The sequence below is a fragment of the Diadema setosum genome, chromosome 4 (assembly GCF_964275005.1).
Source record: "Diadema setosum chromosome 4, eeDiaSeto1, whole genome shotgun sequence".
Taxonomy (NCBI): domain Eukaryota; kingdom Metazoa; phylum Echinodermata; class Echinoidea; order Diadematoida; family Diadematidae; genus Diadema; species Diadema setosum.
This window is the reverse complement of record NC_092688.1, coordinates 24,077,798-24,099,184: the sequence shown is the minus strand read 5'-3', so window position 1 is coordinate 24,099,184 and position 21,387 is coordinate 24,077,798. Positions and strand designations below refer to the sequence as shown.

The 21,387-nt window shown below is 35.4% G+C and overlaps 1 protein-coding gene across 1 annotated transcript; it reads left to right on the top strand.

Moving 5' to 3' along the window:
* Positions 1–3,405: 3,405 nt before the first annotated feature.
* LOC140227960 (uncharacterized) lies at positions 3,406–19,826 on the top strand. The gene is made up of 11 exons (XM_072308343.1): positions 3,406–3,427; positions 8,928–9,140; positions 9,857–9,937; positions 11,091–11,366; positions 12,175–12,396; positions 13,375–13,437; positions 13,949–14,011; positions 15,025–15,078; positions 15,469–15,522; positions 17,850–17,964; positions 18,671–19,826. The coding sequence occupies exons 1-11, from the start codon at positions 3,406–3,408 to the stop codon at positions 19,824–19,826; spliced, it is 2,319 nt and encodes a 772-aa protein (XP_072164444.1).
* The last annotated feature ends 1,561 nt before the right edge of the window (positions 19,827–21,387 follow it).

The window sequence follows — 21,387 nt, the reverse complement described above, 5'->3', positions numbered from 1 at the left end:
GCTATGCTCAGTCGCTTCTCACATCCTGGTCACTGATTGGTTGGTGAGGAGACCGCCGACGCTGATGTGCTTGAATGAACTCTTCGGGGGTTGCTAGGGCTTACCTTCTATTGTCCAGAGGTGAAAACTGACTTGCGTGTCCCTTGATCGCAATTGCGTCGAAAGGAAGACTTTTAGGGCGCTTTTCTCGAAACAGTGATTTTACAGACGTCTCGACATGCTCTCTTTTAAACATCGATATCTCCGCAACCGATTATTTTTATAAAATTTGTTATATATCAATTTAAAGCAGAAAGATTAGGGGATTATATCATGCAATTTTCAAATAATCGACCTCGCCCGACTTTAGGACCATTTTGTTGTAGCGGGTCACATATATATATATATATATATACATCTGACAGGGAAAGATCAATTAAAATATTGGTTAAACCAATGTTAAAACAATGTATGATACATCGATATCCCCTTCAAATTGTGATGTCAATGATAGTTTCTAAACGACAACCGCTTCATTGTTACACAGAGGGATTATATATTTAAATAAAAATGGCCGTTGATCAGTTTCATCACACTTAGTAAGCCAGAGACCAAAGTGGTGATCATGCTCATTTTTTTTACATTAAAATCAGTAGCTTTCTAAGAGGTGTGCTGGGATGTGTGTCCTACGGGAAGGGGAAGTGTAGCAGGCACGTGAAATACACAGCCTCCATCAATGAAATATATTAAAGGGTTTTGGACTTTTGTAAAATCTATCAATAATACGTTAACAACGGAACGTACAAATTACCGACAACCAAACAGGAAAAAATGTGACCCTGCACCTCAAAACAAACAAAAAGTCGCCAGACATGAATTTTTAGTTAAGACCATATTCTGAAAGAGCAGACTTTAAGCTTTAAAATGATGTATAACTCAAATCAAATGGACTCTCCTAACCTATTTAAATATTGGAAAGAAAGCACAAACTCAGGAAAAGTGTGAACTGAGAAAAGAGGCTCTGAAGTACAGTGTCTATTCAAGCGCTTAATCTTTACCAAACCGTGCTGGCTGTGCGATGAATGGGACAAAAAACCGGAAGTAATCCACCCGAGTAACAACAATGAAGGGATTATCAGATTAAACTGAAATTAAGCATGCCTCATTAACACATTCTGTCCATACTTAATGCCAACCTTCAAAGCAGTAGCAATGTCCTTTCAAAACTTATTAGAGTTGAAAGTGAAGAGTGTGGACAAGATTTTTCAGAAATGAAAAAGGGATTCTAAAGACACACCTAATCACACTATTCTACCAAAAATGTTCGAGATAAACTGCTAAAAATCACACTTTCCTGCCCGTTTTATGATACCAAATTTTAGCATAATGTAAAAGAAGACCCGCTCTTTCAGAAAATATGAAAAAGTCAAGTTCGGCTAGGTTTACCCATTTCACTTATTTTCAGTCCTCACGCAACATCAGTGTGTGCGACTTTATGTTCGTTTTGAGGTGCACTGTCACAAATATAAGATGTCCAAGCAAAACATTTTGTAACAAACTACTATACTTGAGCATGATAATAATTATTCGGCTGTGTTGACAAAACAATTACTCGTAGATGTAATGCGTAATGCCAACCTCACTTATCAAAGGCAAAGTGTCAGCGTGGCAAGGCAGAGTTTGGATCATCATTGATCACTACTAAAAAAAAAAGGTCTGCTGATTTTCATCAACATCACAACAATGAAGTGATTCTCATCCACCTACTACGGCAAACCGAAAACGATATCAGTTTTCCTGTAATGAAAATATGGAGGATAAGTGGCTACTCTTGGGGCACCTTTAGAACGATCCTGGCATTGTTCTTAAAGCCAATAATTGTATACGGATATGAAACTAAATTTGAACTAGTCGAATGTTTGTTGAGAAATTGCCATGGCTTTCACGAGCATTCAAAACAAAAAAAAAAAATGATTGACAGCCCTGAGTGGGCCGGGAAACCTTTATGCAAAAAATTTCTGAATAATGTCAACGAAAGCACAAGCAATGAGTCACACCTCTCCTCCCCCCATATGATCCATGTGATCGTCCATTCCATAACAGCTCAAGAGGTGGTTCATAGAGCCTTTATCAATCCGTACAAAAGACAGGACTCGGCGTATGCTCTTTATTGGAAGTAGTTTTGTCTGGCTTTCAGAGATATCTTGCATATTGCTGGGACTTGGTTTCTAAACAGTTGGTTGATGACTGGTGCAGTTTCGAAAGCCAAATGAAAAATGGCGGCCCTAGCATTGCTATTTGCTGGTTTCATCTGTAGCTATCCGTCTCTCGCTTTGGCAACTGAAAATTGTACGTATTTTTTTTTCTTTCTTATGATTTTCCACCCAGTATATTTCATTCTCAACATCATTATTACGGTCGTTACAAGTACTATCATCATCATGTTCTAATCTGCATAAATCGTTGCAATCTGTAGTGGCAATAAGTGGTATATGTGCAAACTCTACTTACTCCTGTTAGGACGATTTCTTGATATTGATTATGATAATAATCGTTACCTAATGCTTTCGTGATATGAAATCTGCACAGGCATTTCTGACATAACTTCTTGATTTTCGCAAACAGCAGGGGTTTCTAAGACATTAATTGTCGCCCCGTTAACTGTAGTTTACTTAGTGCAATATGCGTCATAATATATGACACTATATCCCAAACTGACAAATGTTTACCATGATTATTGATATAAAACATAAAACGTTTGTTTTGCGAAAAGGAACTCCAAATAATTCAAGCGTTCATCAATGTGCATTGCGTCGTCATTTACTTTGTGTAAATCAAAACTCAATGTAGTTTTGATAGTGAATGTTTGTGTGATTAACCTAAAATCTGGCGGGTTAATTGACTGGCTGTCGTTACCTTTACAACCCTCTCGAATGGAAAATGAATATTCAAAAACGAATAAGACAGGGAAATATGTTCATCCGGAACTGTCAGGGAACACACACATTAACGAATGAGTTTATTCCACTCTCCAACTCCAACTCAACTCCAACTTTGTAAAATGAATTTATGAGACTATTTGTTTTCTGACGCAATGTGACATAAAACGCACTCTGTCCTCTTGTTATCTCACAGATCTATCTCTGACCTGTATGGAAGGGTCTTTAGAACGTAATATGTGGTGTACTAAAGACTGCGTCACCAACGGCGATGGTTGGGTTGTACATGCTCCTGCTGGAAGGCGAATTCTCACTGAAATTGAGTCTCTCAATAACAGAGTGCTGGGATTCCAAATATTAGACGAAGTAGCAAACAAAACGTTCAGCACTCTTGTTTTAAGCGATTCCTTGTCTTCGGCCGTTTTATCGCTGAGCCATAAGACGAAGCTAACTATACGGTATATATATATACCCTGTGAATTTCAGGATGACCGTGAAGTGTTACAATGGTAAGTATTTAATCGCTTTTTTTTTTTTTTACAATATTATGCCTTCAGAGTCACATTTAGATTTTGTGAGTTGACTGGTTCTGTTTTTTTTCATCATATGCCTACATACTTGGGAAATTATAATTTTGTGATTTTTTTTTCCACTTCCGGCAACGAACACCAGTCATTGGGCAAAAATGAGAGTCTATTATATTAAAAGTGACAATGCGACAAAGTGACTACCATCTTTCTCTCTATCGCGTAACACTTATAAAGACCAACGTGAAAGCAGTCGAGACTCTTTGGCATATGTATAATATGTTGATTGTGATCTTGTAGTTAAGACGATTCATTATCATGCTTCCCAACATTTAATGTATATGAATAATTATTCTTACAAAAGAGCATCACCGAACCCAGTAATACATTACGTTTACACTGTTCAAAGACGGGTTTTGCAACTCATCCGCCAATACGTATAGAGATGTGCGGTGCGAGTAATTAGTAGACTTGCTAAGGGGTAAACGCTGCATATTTTAGTACAAATGTCCTACTTAGCAAAGATGTCCCCTAGGGCAATTGAAAATTTTTCATCTAAAGAGAAACTCTGTATCTATGCAAATAAGCCTTAATTTCCATAAGTTATGAAGAAATATATATAAAAATTATTAAAAACTATGTGTGCATCCAACAGATATACCTAGTTTTGTAGAAGTATTCTATAGAGTAAGTGGAAACAATTCCTGCAAAAATTGATTTATACCTATGGAAATAAACATGAAAATTGCATAATTATGCAAGGTATTGTGTAAAAATCTGCATTTTGAAAGAATTTCTAATCTATTAAGCACTCGATCTTGTAGTACAAAGTTTGAAGCTGGGATGGATGTTTCTTCGGTCAAAAGCAAATGATTCATCTAAAGAGACGAACTGTCTCTATGCAAACAGCTTGTTATTTGCATTATATGCATATCAATACCTACACGTAGATAATCAGAACGAACAAAAAGCAACAAAAACAATTATGTGACATTGCTATCGCTTTGAGCTTAACATCCAAACAGCTAATAGAATAAGACAATATTCCCACAGCAACGCTTTCAGTTGCTTAGATTGTTTCCATATTATCTAATTAACTTAGGAATTTTATGCATAAATTATGTAAATAAGTAATCAAGAGAGGAAATTGCGAAACATATTGATCTGTCAAAAAATGTGCTATTTATTTTCCCTCAAATGCTTTGCCGAGTAGGAAAAATAGCAATCGATAGTGACACTCTTTAAATATGATTATGCAAATAATAATATTAGGGCCTATATTATGAACAGATGCAAATCGCAACAAAATTGCTTACAAAAGGATTGTTTTTCCCTTGCAAACTGTTCACAACTGATGTCATGGTTTTAGAAAAATTTACAAAAGGCACTTCCATAGTGAAAGTATGAATTCTGATTTTCATTGTATTTTGTAGGCATCCAAGCGAATACGAGGCTTTTTACATCAAACTGATTAGAAACTTGTGCAAATTGTGTGGACGCAAGTGTATCTGCACACATTAAGAACTTACAAGCTTGAGTTAGAAACAAAGTCTATTTCTGAAAAAAAAAAGCTCCCTCAGTATACTACGAGCTGCTATGGCATAGAAACTATGCTAGGAAATGTATACACAATAACATTTTGATAAGGCAATAATATGCAAAAAAAAATTGTCATGTGATTAATGTAGGAGATGTTATACTTAAAGTCAAATAATCTTAGTCTCTGACTTAAAATAAGTCAATTCGAACAATAAATCAAAGCAGAAATAATACGTTCATAGCCATAAAAGTGTATATGTGACCGTGCATCACAAAACAAACAAAAAGTCGCATCCCTTGATTTCACGTGAGGACTCGAAAAAGGTGAAACGGGTCAACCAAGTCAATATTCAGTTTTTCATATTTTCTTAGAGAGCTACCCTTCTACTACATTATTCTTAAGTTTGGACTCATACAATGAATGGGAAAGTGCATTTTCAGAAGTTTTTCTACAGCCCTATTTTTGTAGAGTAGTGAGATCAGGTATGTCGTAGAGGCCCCTTTTCATTTCTTGATAATCATTTGCAAAGTCTTCACTTTCAAGTCTGATAACTTTTGGAAGGATAAAGCTGCTGCTTTGAAAATTGACATTAATTATAAACAGAATGTGTTGACAGAGCGTGCTCAATTTCAAATGAATCTGATAATCTCTTCATTGTTGTTGCTGTAGTCGTTTACATCCTGTTTATTGTCCAATTCATCGCACAGCTAGCACGACAGATAGACCCTGTACTTCAGAGCCTCTTTTCTCGGTTCACACTTTTACAGAGTGAGCGCTTTCTTTCCAATATTTAGATAGGTTAGAAGAGTCCATTTGAATTGAATTATACATCATTTTTAAGCTTAGAGTCTGCTCTTTTAGAATCTATCCTTAACTAAAACTCCATGTCTGGCGATTTCTTGTTTGTTTTGTGGAGCAGGGTCACATATTAGGCCTAGATGGCCTTTTCAATTACTAGGGTGTGATTTGTCAACATATCGTCACATGCTACTGTTTACGAGGATCGCAAATGTCATATTCTCCCTGGTTATGATTGTTTTCCCTTGAGATAATGTAACTCCCTGGCGGTCCAAAGAATGTCATATTCCACCACATTCTTTCCCCCACTAATACCTGTATAGATGATCATGACCTACATGATCTTGAAGCTTTATCAAAAAAAAAAAAAAAAATGGGTTAACTGGTTTTGTGTAACAATGTCAGAGGTTAAAAAAAAAGGATACACAGGTAAAAATGTAAAAAGTGATAATATCAGAGGATATAAATGTGTGCATCAAAAATCCGTTCGTTACGCGAACCTGGTATACCAGGTTCCCATGGGAGCAACTGATATACGGGAACCTGGTATACCAGGTTGCCAAGATCAAGACAAGAGTGCCTGCTTTCATGGCCAAATTTCTTGCTCCTTTGTGTTTAAGTCCCCTAAAATGGGTTTGATAAAAAGATTAGAGTTTATTATTCTATCAGCACTTGTTCTCTTTCTGTTGGTAGAATTCGTATATTATGAAAGTATTTTTTTACCTTTGTTCTGATTTAGTTTGCCCTTGCTCTGCTACAAAACTCGTATGGACGTGTACATTAGCGATCCAAGCTGATCACAGTAGATATGTGCGTTCGCTGACCCCAGTCATCGCATTATGGTGCCTAATTTGTGTAGAACAAAAGAGTCTGTGAGCCTATCAGCGCACGCTCTATTCATACATCGCACCCGATCGATATTTATATTGTTCAAGGGCACGACAGTAGGGGAGGTTATGCATGCTCCACTTGACCGCTTTTGCACAGGTGGATTATACCAACCTGTCCGTTCTCTGTTGACGGGCAAAAAAAAAAAAAAAAAAAAAATCTCGTTTGGGGACATTGAAGGTATTTAGAGAATTGGGGAAAGAACGGGTTAACTTTCATGCGACCCATACATTAATGACTATACCTTGTCACTGAATTCCATGTCCTTTCCCACTAATATCAAGAGGAAACAAAACCACTTGGGGGGGGGGGGGGCTTAACATTTTTTTTTTCGATAATCAACAAGGGTATCACCGTCAGATAGAACATGCACAAATATGTACTTACTTTCATGATACCTTGATTCACATTCAAGATATGGAAAAAAAAATGTGAAATACAGCACTTTCATCAGAGCTTTGACCTTCTGCCTGGAAATTTCCCAGAGAATCTCCATAAGGTAATACATGTAAATATTAAGTTTCAAGAAAGATCCTACAAGCATTACAAAAATATGAGAGAAACAGTGACATCTTCATGGCCCAATTGACCTTGGTCTTTTATCCCTGACCTTTGACAAATGGCCCTATTTTCCCTAGAAAATCCCTGCCAGTACCAAGTTTCATGAAGACACCTTGAACCATTTGCGAGATACAGAGAAAAAAAAAAGTTAAATTCTAACATTTTCACCTGATCCTTGACCTTTGATCTCTTGACCTTAAACTTTCTGGAGAATCTTATTTTGGTAGTGCATTGTATGCAGTCACTAAGTTTGAAGAAAATACCTTCAGACATGGGGGAAATAATGAAATTTCAGCATTGACCTGAACTTTTTGACCTTTTACCTTTTGCCGATTTTACTTAAAAAAACTGCTCAGTTTAATGTCCCATCATACGTCATCCTTGGTGAAACTTACTTAATCCAGTCTTGAGTTCTCGCGTAAATTGATACAATTTCTTAAGTCGACCTTGACCATTGACTTCTGGTACATTCAGGCATTAATATGCACAATATGCTAATTAGGCGGTATTTGCATAGAGAAATAATGTTTTGATCTTACAAAACATTTTCTTTTGACTAAATGACATGCATACTACTTTAGTAGTTTTCATCGTAAAATGCAATTCTTAGACTGTAAAAAAAAAAAAAAAAAAAAAAAATACCCTATAGAATACTTCCACCAAATTAGGTATTTCTGCTGGATGCACATATATTTTTTTTGATAATTTTTATATGTATTTTACATAGATTATGTAAATCAAGGCTTATTTGCATAGATACAGATCGTCTCTTTAGATTAAAAAAAATCCAATTGTGCCGAGGAACATGTGTGCCAAATAGGACATTTGCGGTATAAAATGCAGCGATCACCCCTTTTTTCGCCCTTAGCAAGCCTACTAGATTGGCCGATTTACATTGCCTGCTCTGAGTGAGTCATGGAGGGTTTACGTTTTTGTATTTTTTTGTTAATCTCATGACATCGCGATGACGGTGGTGCTATCATTTTGACCTTCAGAATGCCTTTGCTATATTGTTTTTTCTTTTCTCAAATCAAAGCAAAGCGAAATCACCCAAGACATAATATTGGAATATTGGAATGCGGACATGACTCCTTTTCTTAAAAAAGGGATAAATAAGAGACAAAGAGAAAAACATTGGTTAGATAAATTCGATTTCCTCTCGTTGATTTTTTATCAAAACATATCACTTTTCACACTTCCACTACCTGCATGAGATATTTTCCTGAATTATAACACCCTCGTCCACTGGGAAATCCAAGATGATATAATTACCAAAATTACTCTAGAATGATGCTGTATTTCAAAAGGTGACGGGCACGGGTAACACTATGTCAGGGACATTTTCAATACGTTAAGTGTCAGTATGATGCAGTAATTTTGGTGTGATGCTCGGTTATTTTGGCTATATGAAATTGTTAATTTTGTTAATTTTTTCGTTCGGTTGGAAATCAACTGACGTATTTCTTCATTTTTTTTTTCTTATTTCTTAGAGTGCATCTGAAAACTAGGTAGATTATCGCGTTTAGCATAGCCATGCACGGAAACTGATTACACTGTTAAGAAATGCATTAGTTTCGATTGTTTTTTTTTTTCAATACCGATTTGGGAACGAATGCTAAAATTTACTGCATATGAAAATACGGTGAGCGCTACACATCAATGCATATTGACATATTTGTACAATTCACTTCCAAGAAACGCCCTCTGTGCAACTGGTTAACGGGGCCTCTCCTCTGGAAGGCTTAGTGTTCCTGGAGTCAGGCAGCTATGCCTGTTATGAAGGATTTACCGCAAAAGCTGCCGAATTGGTGTGTGGAGAACTAGGCTTCCCAGCGGCAGAGGAGTATTCGCCTGAACCTACGCCAAGTTTGGCAACCAGAACTCAACGCGTATCATGCTCATCTGAAGGTAAGTGCTCTGTTATGTGTCTATTTGAATGAACATACTATACCTTCATTATTTATATCAATAAAAAAAAAAAACCAGAAACCAACAAACCTAATAACCAAATCAGAATAACAGAAACAATGAGCGACGACATATAAAAGAAGGTATATAAAAATAAGATAACAATTTTAAATGATTATTCGAGACTTGGTTTGACAAAACCCCCGAATAAAGAAAATCATTCAGATTTTGCTAGTGCAGCAGCATAGAACATGCATTTGATAGTTACATTTACCCAAGAGCAAAAGCAAAATTCTACGGGATGTTTTATTTCCTATCAAATGGAGGAAAGACAAAACAAAACAAACCTGAAGAGAAATAATTAGGTCTACATGATTTAAGTAATTTTCTAAATCTAAGATTTCGAAACAATAAAGGGAATAGAAGGCAGGTCAAAGTTTAAAAAGGTAATAATTTTTCACATCAGGAAAGATGTAATAAATATTGGCTATTGACAGATAAATCGTTGCATTGTGTATAATTTTAGTTTCCATTCTTTTTTTATTATTTTTAGTGATGAGAATCATGATAAGAAGAATTCAACATTCCTTTAAAGCGTTTTCTCAACATATCATTGTGCCAAAATTTTTGCTTCATGATTAATGACGTGACCGGACAGTTGATCAGTTGAAAAAAAACAAAAACAAAAACAAAAAATCTACGTCATCAATGCACAGATTCATACAGGTTTCAGCGTTTACGGGATTGCACAACCGCTGAGTGTTCCTCCAACATGGCTGTCAGAGTGAAATGCCGAGGTGAGACTATAACAACGCAATATCATATTTAGCAGCAACAATTATGAATACAATTCGCTGTTCCGATCAGTGATAACTCGAAACCAAAATTGACGCGGAAAAAGAAAGTGAAAAACAGAAGGTGTTACAACATAAGGTGGTTCGTGATGAGGGTGAAATTTGCTATTACATTATAAATATGCATCACGCACAAAAATATAAAAAGTATAAAAATATAAAATCTACGCTTTGAAATGAGACAGTTATAATATATTATATCGTGTAAATTGAACCATCATAACCTATTTACAAAGTGAATGATTTGATAAACAGAGGAGATGCATTTTCATAGAAAAAGGAGAAAACAAGATATAAAGGGTACTTCAAGCGTCCTGTGCGAAATTATCAATTAAACATGTTCCATCTCCCAGTGAAAGCATCATGCATTTGGTTCTTTTTTTTTTTTTTTTTGGTAAATGGACATGCTTATACTACATGTCTTATACATATTAACATGATAACTATGGTGTCTATTAACCAATAACAACCCTCCGCATTGGAAGATTGTAGATACGATGGAAACTGTAAACACCGACTATATAACTGAATAATTTTGGATATTGAAGGAACACATAGTAGTAGGAGCATAATCAGGTAAAGGTTATTTCATGTTTTCTACACAGCTAATGTCTGCAGAACGACGCATCTTATTTTGTATCATTTGCTATTCAAGGATCTCTCATTGTTGTTGGTGGCAATTTGCGGAACAAGAGTTGGCCTGGATGAAGGGTGATGTTCGTTATTCCGAAGCTTTTTTATTTCATCCGAAATGAAAAAAAAAAAAAGATGAAAAAGCTGCCTTCTAAAGACCCTCGTTATTACGAGCTTTATTTCGCTTACGGTTTCCTGTACCTTTGAATTGTATATTGTTGTTTGTTGTTGTTGTTGTTGTTGTTGTTGTTGTTGTTGTTGTTGTTGTTGTTGTTGTTGTTTTTACTCACGACACACCGGAATAAGGATTCATCGGTAAAACGAACCTTCAGAATATTAGCCAAACTGTGATCGGTCTCATAAAAATTCTGATAACTAAAAGACAAAACAAACAATCAAACAAACAAATAAAAATACGTTATCCAGGTAACTGTCTCCGTGTTAACATTTTGTTTGTTCTTAGGGCCTGGATTTCTCGGATGCTATCAAGGTGACCATAAAGCAATTTCGATTCTGCTCGACTATGCGTCTGAGTCTAAATCCGATGAGAAATGTATATCTACCTGCAGGAAAAAACCGAGAAACAATGGTGTTGCTGTCATTCATCGTGGGTCTTGTTTTTGTTTCCAATCAAAATGGTATGCGGATTTCATTTCTGATGGAAGTTTTTCGAACAACTGGACATGTCCCAGTCAGGCACAATCTATTTCCAAAGAACGTGTCCATTATTCATTCAACAGTGAGTATGAGTTTAAAAGAGAAAAAACCCGCAATATTGTTTATACAATGATAAGAACAGAAAGCACAGTAGACAAAAGTGAGCATGCAAAATCCCAAGAAAATATCCCGAGATAAATTATCACAATCGCATTCTAAAAAGAGGTTCCTATTTTCAGCTTTGAAATAGCCCTTAATAGAATGGAAGGTTCCCGCCCACAAAGTAATGAAAACAGATTATGTTAGATATATCAAAAAACAAGGTTACTCAAAATTTCATCACCTTCGACCAACTGCTTTAATGACGACTACCGGAATTGTAAGCTCATTTTTAAACACCTCGGAAGGAGTAGGGACAAAAATACAAAAGCGTCAACAAAAACTGCCAATGATATCATTTGTAACTAATATAATGCAATGAACTTCGAGTTTGATTAGAAAGAGGGTTGCTTATTGTTTTCTGAGTTGTAAGTTGGAAAACAACCAAGGGGACATTTTGTGGAGTTTTGTGACCGAGGGTAATTTATCTTCATATTCTTATCATTTTTCTTCACACGTTTTATGAAGTTGAATGCCATGACACGAATGGTCTTGAGAGGTACGATCAAAACATCACATTATTTTACAATATCCAGGTTGATTTTACTTGTTTATCGATATGATTCATCCACCTCTTCAACAGCCGTCGTGATGGTCTTTAGGCAATGTAAACAGGTCTTTAGTAGACGATATTAGTTCTTTCATAATGTGCACAACCTTTTTTTTTTTTTTATTATCGTATCTATATAATTACTTTGATTGGCTTTTTTGTTTTCCTCAATGATTTGAAGCATCTGTTGGGTATTGTAATTACCCTAGTCCAGTGACGAACGGTCAATGGATCACAAATAACACGAAATATGGGTCCAACATTACTCTCAGCTGCGGTGGAGGTTACGTCATCAATGACTCCGCAACTTTGCAGTGTAAGGAGGTACCCGGTTGGTCGACTTACTTTCCGCAGTGGAATCCGCCATTCGCGTCTTGCCGAGCTGTTGCAAATGAATCAAACGGTCGGTAGTAGATAAGAGAGTACCCTCTGCTGTGTGGGTGTGTGTGTGTATTTTATAGTGTAAAGTTTTTACAAAATTGAATGCAAATGGTGTATTTGTTCTCCTGATCTAATGACAGGAATACTGAGCCCAATCAATAATTATGCTTTCAAAATGTGCATCGAAATCATTATAAACAGCAAGGGACTGGAACTATAGCATGGATCAATATCAACATGATCGGTGTAAGCATTGATACTTTGCGATATCATTGGTGTTATGTACTCAATAAAAATGAAAATGGTCAGGATTAGGATGGTTTTACGATTTCTTGTTATAAAGATTTTTTTTTTATCCCTAGTTTGTTATTTTTTTTTTAAATTTGGCAAAGCATATTTTAAATAAAAGTTGACATCAGGAAGTCTACATTCTAAATGTCAAATATAATTATTTTTCAAAAGCGATTCTTAAGAAAATATAAAGTTGGGTGTGAGTGGAATAAAGACTCTTGAGGAATAATCATAATGAGAGCTGAGCATGGCCTTTTTAGTTATCAACTCGTAAGCGTTGAAATCAAAGCAGAATATAACAAGGAATGATAATCTTCATCTTGAGACTTAATGTTCTTATTCTTTTTATCATGCATGCTAGCCAATAATGCTACCTACGATGCTCCCTAACAACCAGATGACATCGTGTACATGAATACCCTAGCAATATGTTATTGATCTATATTACTTATCATCATTGTTTTTGTTTTTTAATCTACCATATTTGCATTCGGTTTTGAGCCGTTTTGCGTGAATGACAGGTAATTATGCTACATGTTTTACTCCTAAACTGTAAACCAGAAAGTATTATAGCAAAGGCAGATGCTGAATAAACTTTTTTTTTTAAGTCGTCGAGATTCATGAGTCAGTGTGAGTATCAAACTGGTTAGTTGCTTATCATACCTTGCCAGAGATTTGCATATCTACCTTTGTATTTACTATTTTTTAGACACTGGGGTGTACACAGTTAGTACAAGCTCATCGACAGCGGAGACTGTAGTCAATACCTTTAGTGAGTATTTCTAACTTCAACCTTTTCTTTTGAACAAAAGATATTGTTTTCCTTGTTTTTACGTGAGTGTGCGCGTGTTCGTCTCTTAATCTTTTTGAATCGATTTTTTTTTTTTCCATTTTACTATTTCCGGACAGTGTCTTTACGTTTGCAGGTACCATAGTGAATTTACATGTACTGGAAGGGACAAATAATGTGAATCCGAAATGTAACCGGACACACAGCGAGTATAGGGACACACACACACACATACTCTATATACAAGAATTGATGAATCTATATAAATGTACACACAAACGTACATATAAGCATATTTCATTCAGATTTTGCAGGAATAAAACAAAACTATTGAAAAGTGTCAAAATATTTAAAAATGTTCCCAAGAACTACTTGCTATTTTCCATAATAATATCATCTTGCATGACCACAGTAACATTAAAGAAATTGTTGTGGCCATTATTACGTATGTTCACTGGCAGTGTAACCGATCTTTATCATTACTCCTAAACAGGTGAGAGACTGTCTACACAAGCGGTATCAACATTCCATGAGGCAAGCACCATGCTTGCTTCAAGTAAGTTACATGTACATCAAATACTGTGTCTGTTTTGTCATTTTTTTTTTTCTGTTGAAGATGTTGTGGATAAAACTGTTTCTCCAGGTTGTTAGCGATTCAAAAGACATCTGCTACACAAAGTGATTTCAAATTGAGCAAGACTTTTTTTTTTTCAAGCGCAGCGAAAAATATATTGCCTTGTCTAACAACTCTCCAGTTACTATCTAGTTGTTGTTGTTGTTTTTTTTTTCGGCAGTGTACACGTACAGAAGTGTTAGCCCTTAATATCCATGTTAAAAGTTCTCAGGAGTTCATTTTCCGATTTCAGTTACAATTCCTCATGTCTCATGTCACAGAGTGAAGACAAGAAGTCTGTACAAAAACTACATAATTACAACATTTCACATACAAACACATTGAAATTCGTGGGTAGAAACAACATTTAACAGCATATACGTGGATATTGATACCCTCCGTGGATTGAAACCGACATAGCTTACTAGTACTACAAACGTAATGGTGTCCTCAATGAAACACTGCTTATGTTTATACCTAAGAAAATTTTAATGTAGTTTTAGAATAAGTGATTACTTTTTAGTGTGCAATCAACAAGCAGATTTTACGGTTAAATTCTGATGGATAAATCTCGAATTTGGTGTACATGTGACGATTTGATAGATTGTGCCCAACGTATGGGAAATTATGTTCCATATGATTCTTTATTTTCCATATCTTTGCATTCATGTATGCCTATTTTTTGCCAAAGTGAACTGTCATTCTCTCATTGCCTGACACGACATAATATCAAATGCCTCATTTTGGTAAGTTTGAAAAAAAAAAAACAACCCGAAAATCTGACACCTAAGAACTTTTAAGAAAAGAAAAAGACTGTAGCAGTAACTTTTTAATTGGGAAAGGGTAAAAATATACTTTGTTGGTCGAAGGGATTCTAAATGTTGAATAAAATCTTTATTATCTGACTTTAACATATCTAACTCTATGGTGTTGATTTACAATCTGTATGTAAACAGGCAGAAGTCAGTCTACACAAGATTTGACGACAGGAGAGCCAACGTCTTCTTTAAGTGAGTTTGATTGTACTGACAATTATTCTATGCATAGACGTGCGTACAGCAACGCAATCACTCATTCACCCAGACACTTGCACGTGGATGTTAATATGTTGCATATACGTGTGCCAGTGAGATTTTTGGAATCTTAACGATAAAATGACTTAAATTGAAAACTCAACTTCTCCGTCATTTGCCTAACCCACCATACGAATCGTATTATGTTGATACCAATGAACATTAACCTGACGCAGGATATACATCAAAAAAAAAAAAAAGAAAAAAAAAAAGGTAATGAGTATTTTCTTTTTAATCGATAGTGGTTTGGACATACTTCGTTTCTTGAAGGGTATATCGGTTATACTTGTCTTACTTGATGCTGATTTACAATTTCTCTGTACCTAGGCAAAAGAATGTCCACACAAGATTTGACGACAAGGGAGTCAACGTCTCCTTTGAGTGAGTTTCATCTTATGAATAAAATAGGTATGGTAGATAGTTGTATAGGCACATAGAGGCACATAATGTATTATGTGTAACCATTTAGCAACTGAAGATTACTATAAAAATAATATAATCGCCGATTGCTCCCTAGAGGGTACAGTAATATTCCTACATTATGTAAAATAGATAACTTCATGTTTATTTTTGTCTAATGTAAGTCATGTCTATTTGAAAGCCTATTAACATTTTACCAAAAGACTTTTGTGTCACAGAAATAATTCTGACATACTTTTGTTGACCTTTGAAATCTTTCACGATACGTAATTATTCATTCTATATGAAAACATTCAAGATAGTGAAGCAAAAAAAAAAAAACACCACACAAAACAACAACAACAACAACAACAACAACTATACACAAACAGCGGACAGGCGGTTTCGGGCGGTTCAGTTACTAATGGGATAAGAATTCCTCCAATCACTCTCCCCGCCCCCTTCCCCCCAAACAAAAACGTGCTGAATCCATTGTTCATCAATCTGGTCATTTTAATAGAAATTTACTCGTTTTATCTGTCCGACACTGGCAGTAATCTCTGATGACAAACATTTATGTGTTTTACATTACAGCGCTAAATGTTTTGTTAAAGTCAGTGTGGACGCCAATTTTTTTTTTCCAAGGCCCATTTTCTTTATCCTGGTATGGGACATAAAGTTATTGCATGAACAGACTTTAAAGCATGTGAAATGAAAATCTAGTGTGTTTTCTTACCGTCAAAAGTAGAGTTAACACCTTTTGGAAGTAAACTCGCTATTGATATCATATATGCATTACATACACATATACATAATCTATGTGCAAAATTTTACATTCGTGTATAGAACATGCAATACATAAATGGAACACCTGCATGTATATTTCTATTCGCTTGTTCTCTACTGACAAAAATTAAAGGTTGAAATGTGAAAGGCATGCGGAAGATCAGCAAACAATTATGATAGTACATGTATTCAAAATACGATACTAAAGAGCTGAACAAAACCATGCATTTTTCGATTTTCAAAATATCTTAAGTCTCTGAAATTTCGCCGGGGCTTATTTTTGGAATCAACGTTGAGATTTCTCGCAGTATCTGGCAAACTGTCATCATTGTGAGGTGTTGGGTTTTAATATAATTCGGTGTCTTACTCAGAGTATTGGTGATTGTGAGCGCAGAATATAAATGAATAAAGAGACCTATTCATATCACAAATATCTATGATGCCATTGCTATTGCACTTCATTCACTGTCATTGAAATCGAATCATATTCCAGCCAAATCATTAATTATAATTAGTATTTTCAAACAAGGCGCTTCGATTTAATCTCAGACACAGGCAAACTGCTAAGCTGGATTAATAATGTGAGTTTATTACTGAATGAGGTTATCATTCTTTACAAAATATATCTAATAATTGTTTAACATTTCTATTGATGTTGTTTTTGAAAGAAAAAAAGAGACAAATGGGACCATATTAAAAGAGTATTTATAAAATAAGACGCTTCGATTTAATCTCGTACACAGGCAAACTGCTAAGTTGGGCTAGTAATTTGAGTTCATTACTTAATGACGTTATCATTCTCTACAAAATCTACTGAATCATATGCGTACATCCTCTCTGTTGCTGTTGTTGTGGTTTTGGAGGGGAAAAAAAGAGAAAATGGGACCATTTATTAAGAAAATAATTTGCTCAAGACAATACTGTTATAAAATCAACCACAATAAATCTTAAACAAATCAAACAGTATTATAAGATATTAATTGTAATGATAATAAATGTCTCCACAAGGGAACTAATGAATGGCTCTACAACGGAGCCTAAAAAACTTAATTATTACAAAATTATACAATATTCAATAATAAATTGATAGCCATTTGTCCAAGGAAGAGGTCATAATAAATGAATACCATAACCTTTATACATTTCTTGTTTAATAAGTATCAGTCAGTAACGATCACCATCATTTTGAAGTTTGCAATGTGTTCATACTCTCTCTCTCTCTCTCTTCTTTCGTTATCTACATTGAATGGCAGATTTAAATACACTCAATATGTCCTGCCTTTGCATCCATTCCATCTTGCCTACAGAAAAGTGTTTTTTTTTTAAGTGTTAGAATTAAGGCAACTGAAAATAATTGCTAGATTATAGTAAAATGATTTGTAAAAATTGAAGCTTAATTTTTGTAGGCACGTACACTGTAACCATTCTCTTGATTCTAAATAAGAAAAAAGAAACAACTTAAATGTGGTTGCAGCATTTTCAGAATTGTCAACATAACCATTGTCCATCCAATCATGTTGCAGATTCTGGAGGGCCTGGGATGACATTGATAGCATACGCTCTTGGAGTCTTTGTGGGTGTGGTTCTCATAGTCCTCACCGTACTGTCCTTGCTTTGGCGTAACCGCCGGCGGAAGAGGTGTGCTTTCTTTTAAAATTGTGTGCCTTCTTTTAATCATTAATCAGTATAGTAATTGTTTGTTTACATCATTATTGTTTTATAGGTGAAAAGTAGACTCTTTTGAAATGGTTGTAATGCTTCTCAAATATGATGATATTAACATAAAGAAATATACCCAAAATTGTCCCATTTAACTCTCCTCAAATAGAAGTCACATTTTTTCTCATGATCTAAGGGAAGGTGTAGTTTCATGACTTGAGTCTTTTTCATTTTAGCAGTGATGTAGTTGATGATTGTTGGTGAACGACAAGACCATTTTCTTTAACGGCCTGTTGGCGGAGCAGAGTTACGTTGCAATGATACTTTTATAGTCCCTGTCCATTAAAGTAAAGTCAATGTCTACATGGTATATCACGCCATGATAATTGATCTCTATAGTATCATGTATGCTTAAAGCATGTTTGTTTGGATGTAGATAAACCTTGAATGTTTGTGTACTTCAGGAAGAAGAAGGTATCTCTCAAAAAATGGTTTTAGAAATATGAACATAAAAAAACACAGATTTAATTATCCTAAACAATGGCATTGCAGGTGCATTTGTTTGCTTGTTTTTGGCATTTGGCTTTACAAAAAGTACGTCTGTCATTCACTATAAACTACGAGAATAAGAACTCTTCAAAAACTTGCAAATTTGTGTCGGTTATCTTTCATTTCATTTCCGCAGACAACACAGGACATCGCGGCTGCCTAACCAGGCAAATAACTACTCAGATGACGGTCAGTTGCAGATATATCCAGTAAGCACGGCGACCCAGAATGCAAACATGACGAATGTTGTTGATTTATTGGACTATTCCAGCATTGACGCTGACACGATGGGCCACCCTATCCCCAGCCGTTCTGGAAACAGATTTGGTGACGTCATAGATCATCAAGACGACCCGTATCATATCTACCAGGACACTGAAGAGGTACGCAACGGTCCTTCTAGAATCACCGGAGTACATCCCACCTCCTCTTCTATAAGTGTAGGCAGTAACATCGACAGTGCCACCATGTCTTCGATGACCGCAGTGAATTCATCGGGTTACCATGGATACCAGTGCTTGCAGGAAACATCACTAGATCAACCGGCGAGCGTATATGAAGATTGTGATTACCAGGATGTAGACCTTGATAATAGAAAGGATAGTATGACGAAAAATGACTTCAAGTCCACTGCTAGAGCGTGCTTGTTTGATGATAGCTGTTATAATTCCCTGGACTTTGGCGAACGGTCTGACCGCGTTTTCGCTCAAGCGAGCAATGTATGCATGGACAGTGAATACGGTTGCATCAAGCATGCCACTCATGACGACGACAAACAGATCCATGACCCGTCACCTTCTACCACTGGGTCGACTTCTGGAAGAGCTGATAGTATGTCTTGTTCTAGTTTGAGTTCAGCAAATATCGTGCCTTCTGAAGACCTTCTCAACAAAGCAGATTGTGAGAAATCTAACGATGTCGATTTGACATATAGTCTTATCAGAAAAGATGAAACCCTTGTTTCCTTGAAGCCAGAGCCTAAGCCTTGTGAACAACTGTATGCAACTGTGGACAAAGCAGCAAAGACACCTTCATCAATCGAGGAGTTGTATGCAACTGTGGACAAAGCAGCAAAGACACCTTCATCAACCGAGCGGTTGTATGCAACTGTGGACAAAGCAGCAAAGACACCTTCATCAACCCAGGAGTTGTATGCAACTGTGGACAAAGCAGCAAAGACACCTTCATCAATAGAGGAGTTGTATGCAAAGGTGGATAAAACAAGAGGAGACCACGCTGAAGTCACGCAGACATCGCAAGAGGAACTGTACATGAATGTTAATACCATGTAGTAGGGGGAACAACACTTTTGTTAGTCAATGTTTCTGACATTATGTCAGTTCGTCATTATTTAATGACGCGAATGTTTACCGAAAGTGTTACAGTTCTTTCCACAGTAAAATTTATTGCGTATGATATTGCACCACTGCAATTTTCTGAAATGTTTGTCTTTATTTATTTGATTTGTTTTCGGGGAGCTGGGATATGATACCTTGGAATGACATGTTGCAGTCATTGTCATAATGTCAAATCATTCAATATAAATCCGAGCAAACAGCAAACACGTGGCCTTTGGATTATTGATGCGATGCTTCAATTATGCAACTCAAATTGGGTTAAAGTCCATAATATTTAAATTTGATATTTAGTCAAGAGTATGATCCTTTTTGAGAAAGAAGGAGAATCTACCAAGTATCATGCGTGCTGAAAGCCATTCTTTATTACAAGTTTGATGGATGACTATGTAGCTACAAGTCTATTTGATCGATATTGATATTACAAAATTACGAAATGAATATGATTAAAGTAGTCTATACAAAACATCCAGTGTGGAAGCAATGACGACTCAAAAATATTGTCAGTAAGTGAAAACGGGATTATTTGGGAAAGTATTAAACATGTATATATGTATATGAACACGTAAGAAATGTATTAGGTAGTTAGTCAGTAATTGAGTTATTCACCTTTTTAGAAGTGTTAAGACGGGAAATCATAATCCTTTTGATATTTTAGAATGATGCAACGCACACATAAATAAGAAAAGAATGAAAAAAAAAAAAAAAAACGAATAGGCAATTTAGAATAGTAGCACTATAACAACCTGAATATAAGAAATGCCAAAGTCCAGCAGAAAAAAAAAAATGGAAACACATGTACCTGTATATATATATATATATATATATATATATATATATATATATATATATATATATATATATATATATATATATATATATACATTTATATATTCAATTTTCCAGTTACCGGAATGTTATGTATACTAACTCAATGCAAAACGGTCACTTTATCCCTATTACTGGCATTTCTTCCAAAAGAGTTCCCAAAGATGACGGCCAAATTTTATACTTGACCGTTCTTATATTCAGGTATTCAATCATCAAAATGAGTTGTGGTTGTGTGAGATTTGATATAACTAAAAAATGGAGTTGGCTACAAATGTGTAAACTGTGTAATACGCTATTGTGAATGCATAAAGTTATAGAAGATATGCTATGCATGTACTTCAAATTGCACTTCTTTTTCTCTTCTTTATGTTAGTACGAATTATAAAATCGATATTGTACATAAATCATTGTAACTTCAGGCATTTACAGAAATAGATACAACATCCTTAGTGAAATATCACAAAATATACTGTAATCGCACTACAAAACCATTGTCAGAGAAATCCCACTTTCACATCACACAACGGTGTTTTTAGTCTTGAAGTAACGAATTGACTACTGTTCTTGGTTGACATGAAACACAACGAAATTCGTAAAGATTATTGTTTGGTATTCCTAGTTGCGGGAAGAAATATATTCCAAGTAAATTTACGTCGATGGAGGGCAA

Bases quoted from the DNA above. Each gene is read 5' to 3' on its own strand.
- LOC140227960 (XM_072308343.1), top strand. From the start codon at position 3,406: ATGACCGTGAAGTGTTACAATG. The intron at 3,428-8,927 runs GTAAGTATTTAA...TTCACTTCCAAG, and splicing joins GACCGTGAAGTGTTACAATG to AAACGCCCTCTGTGCAACTG. The intron at 13,438-13,948 runs GTGAGTATTTCT...ACTCCTAAACAG, and splicing joins GACTGTAGTCAATACCTTTA to GTGAGAGACTGTCTACACAA.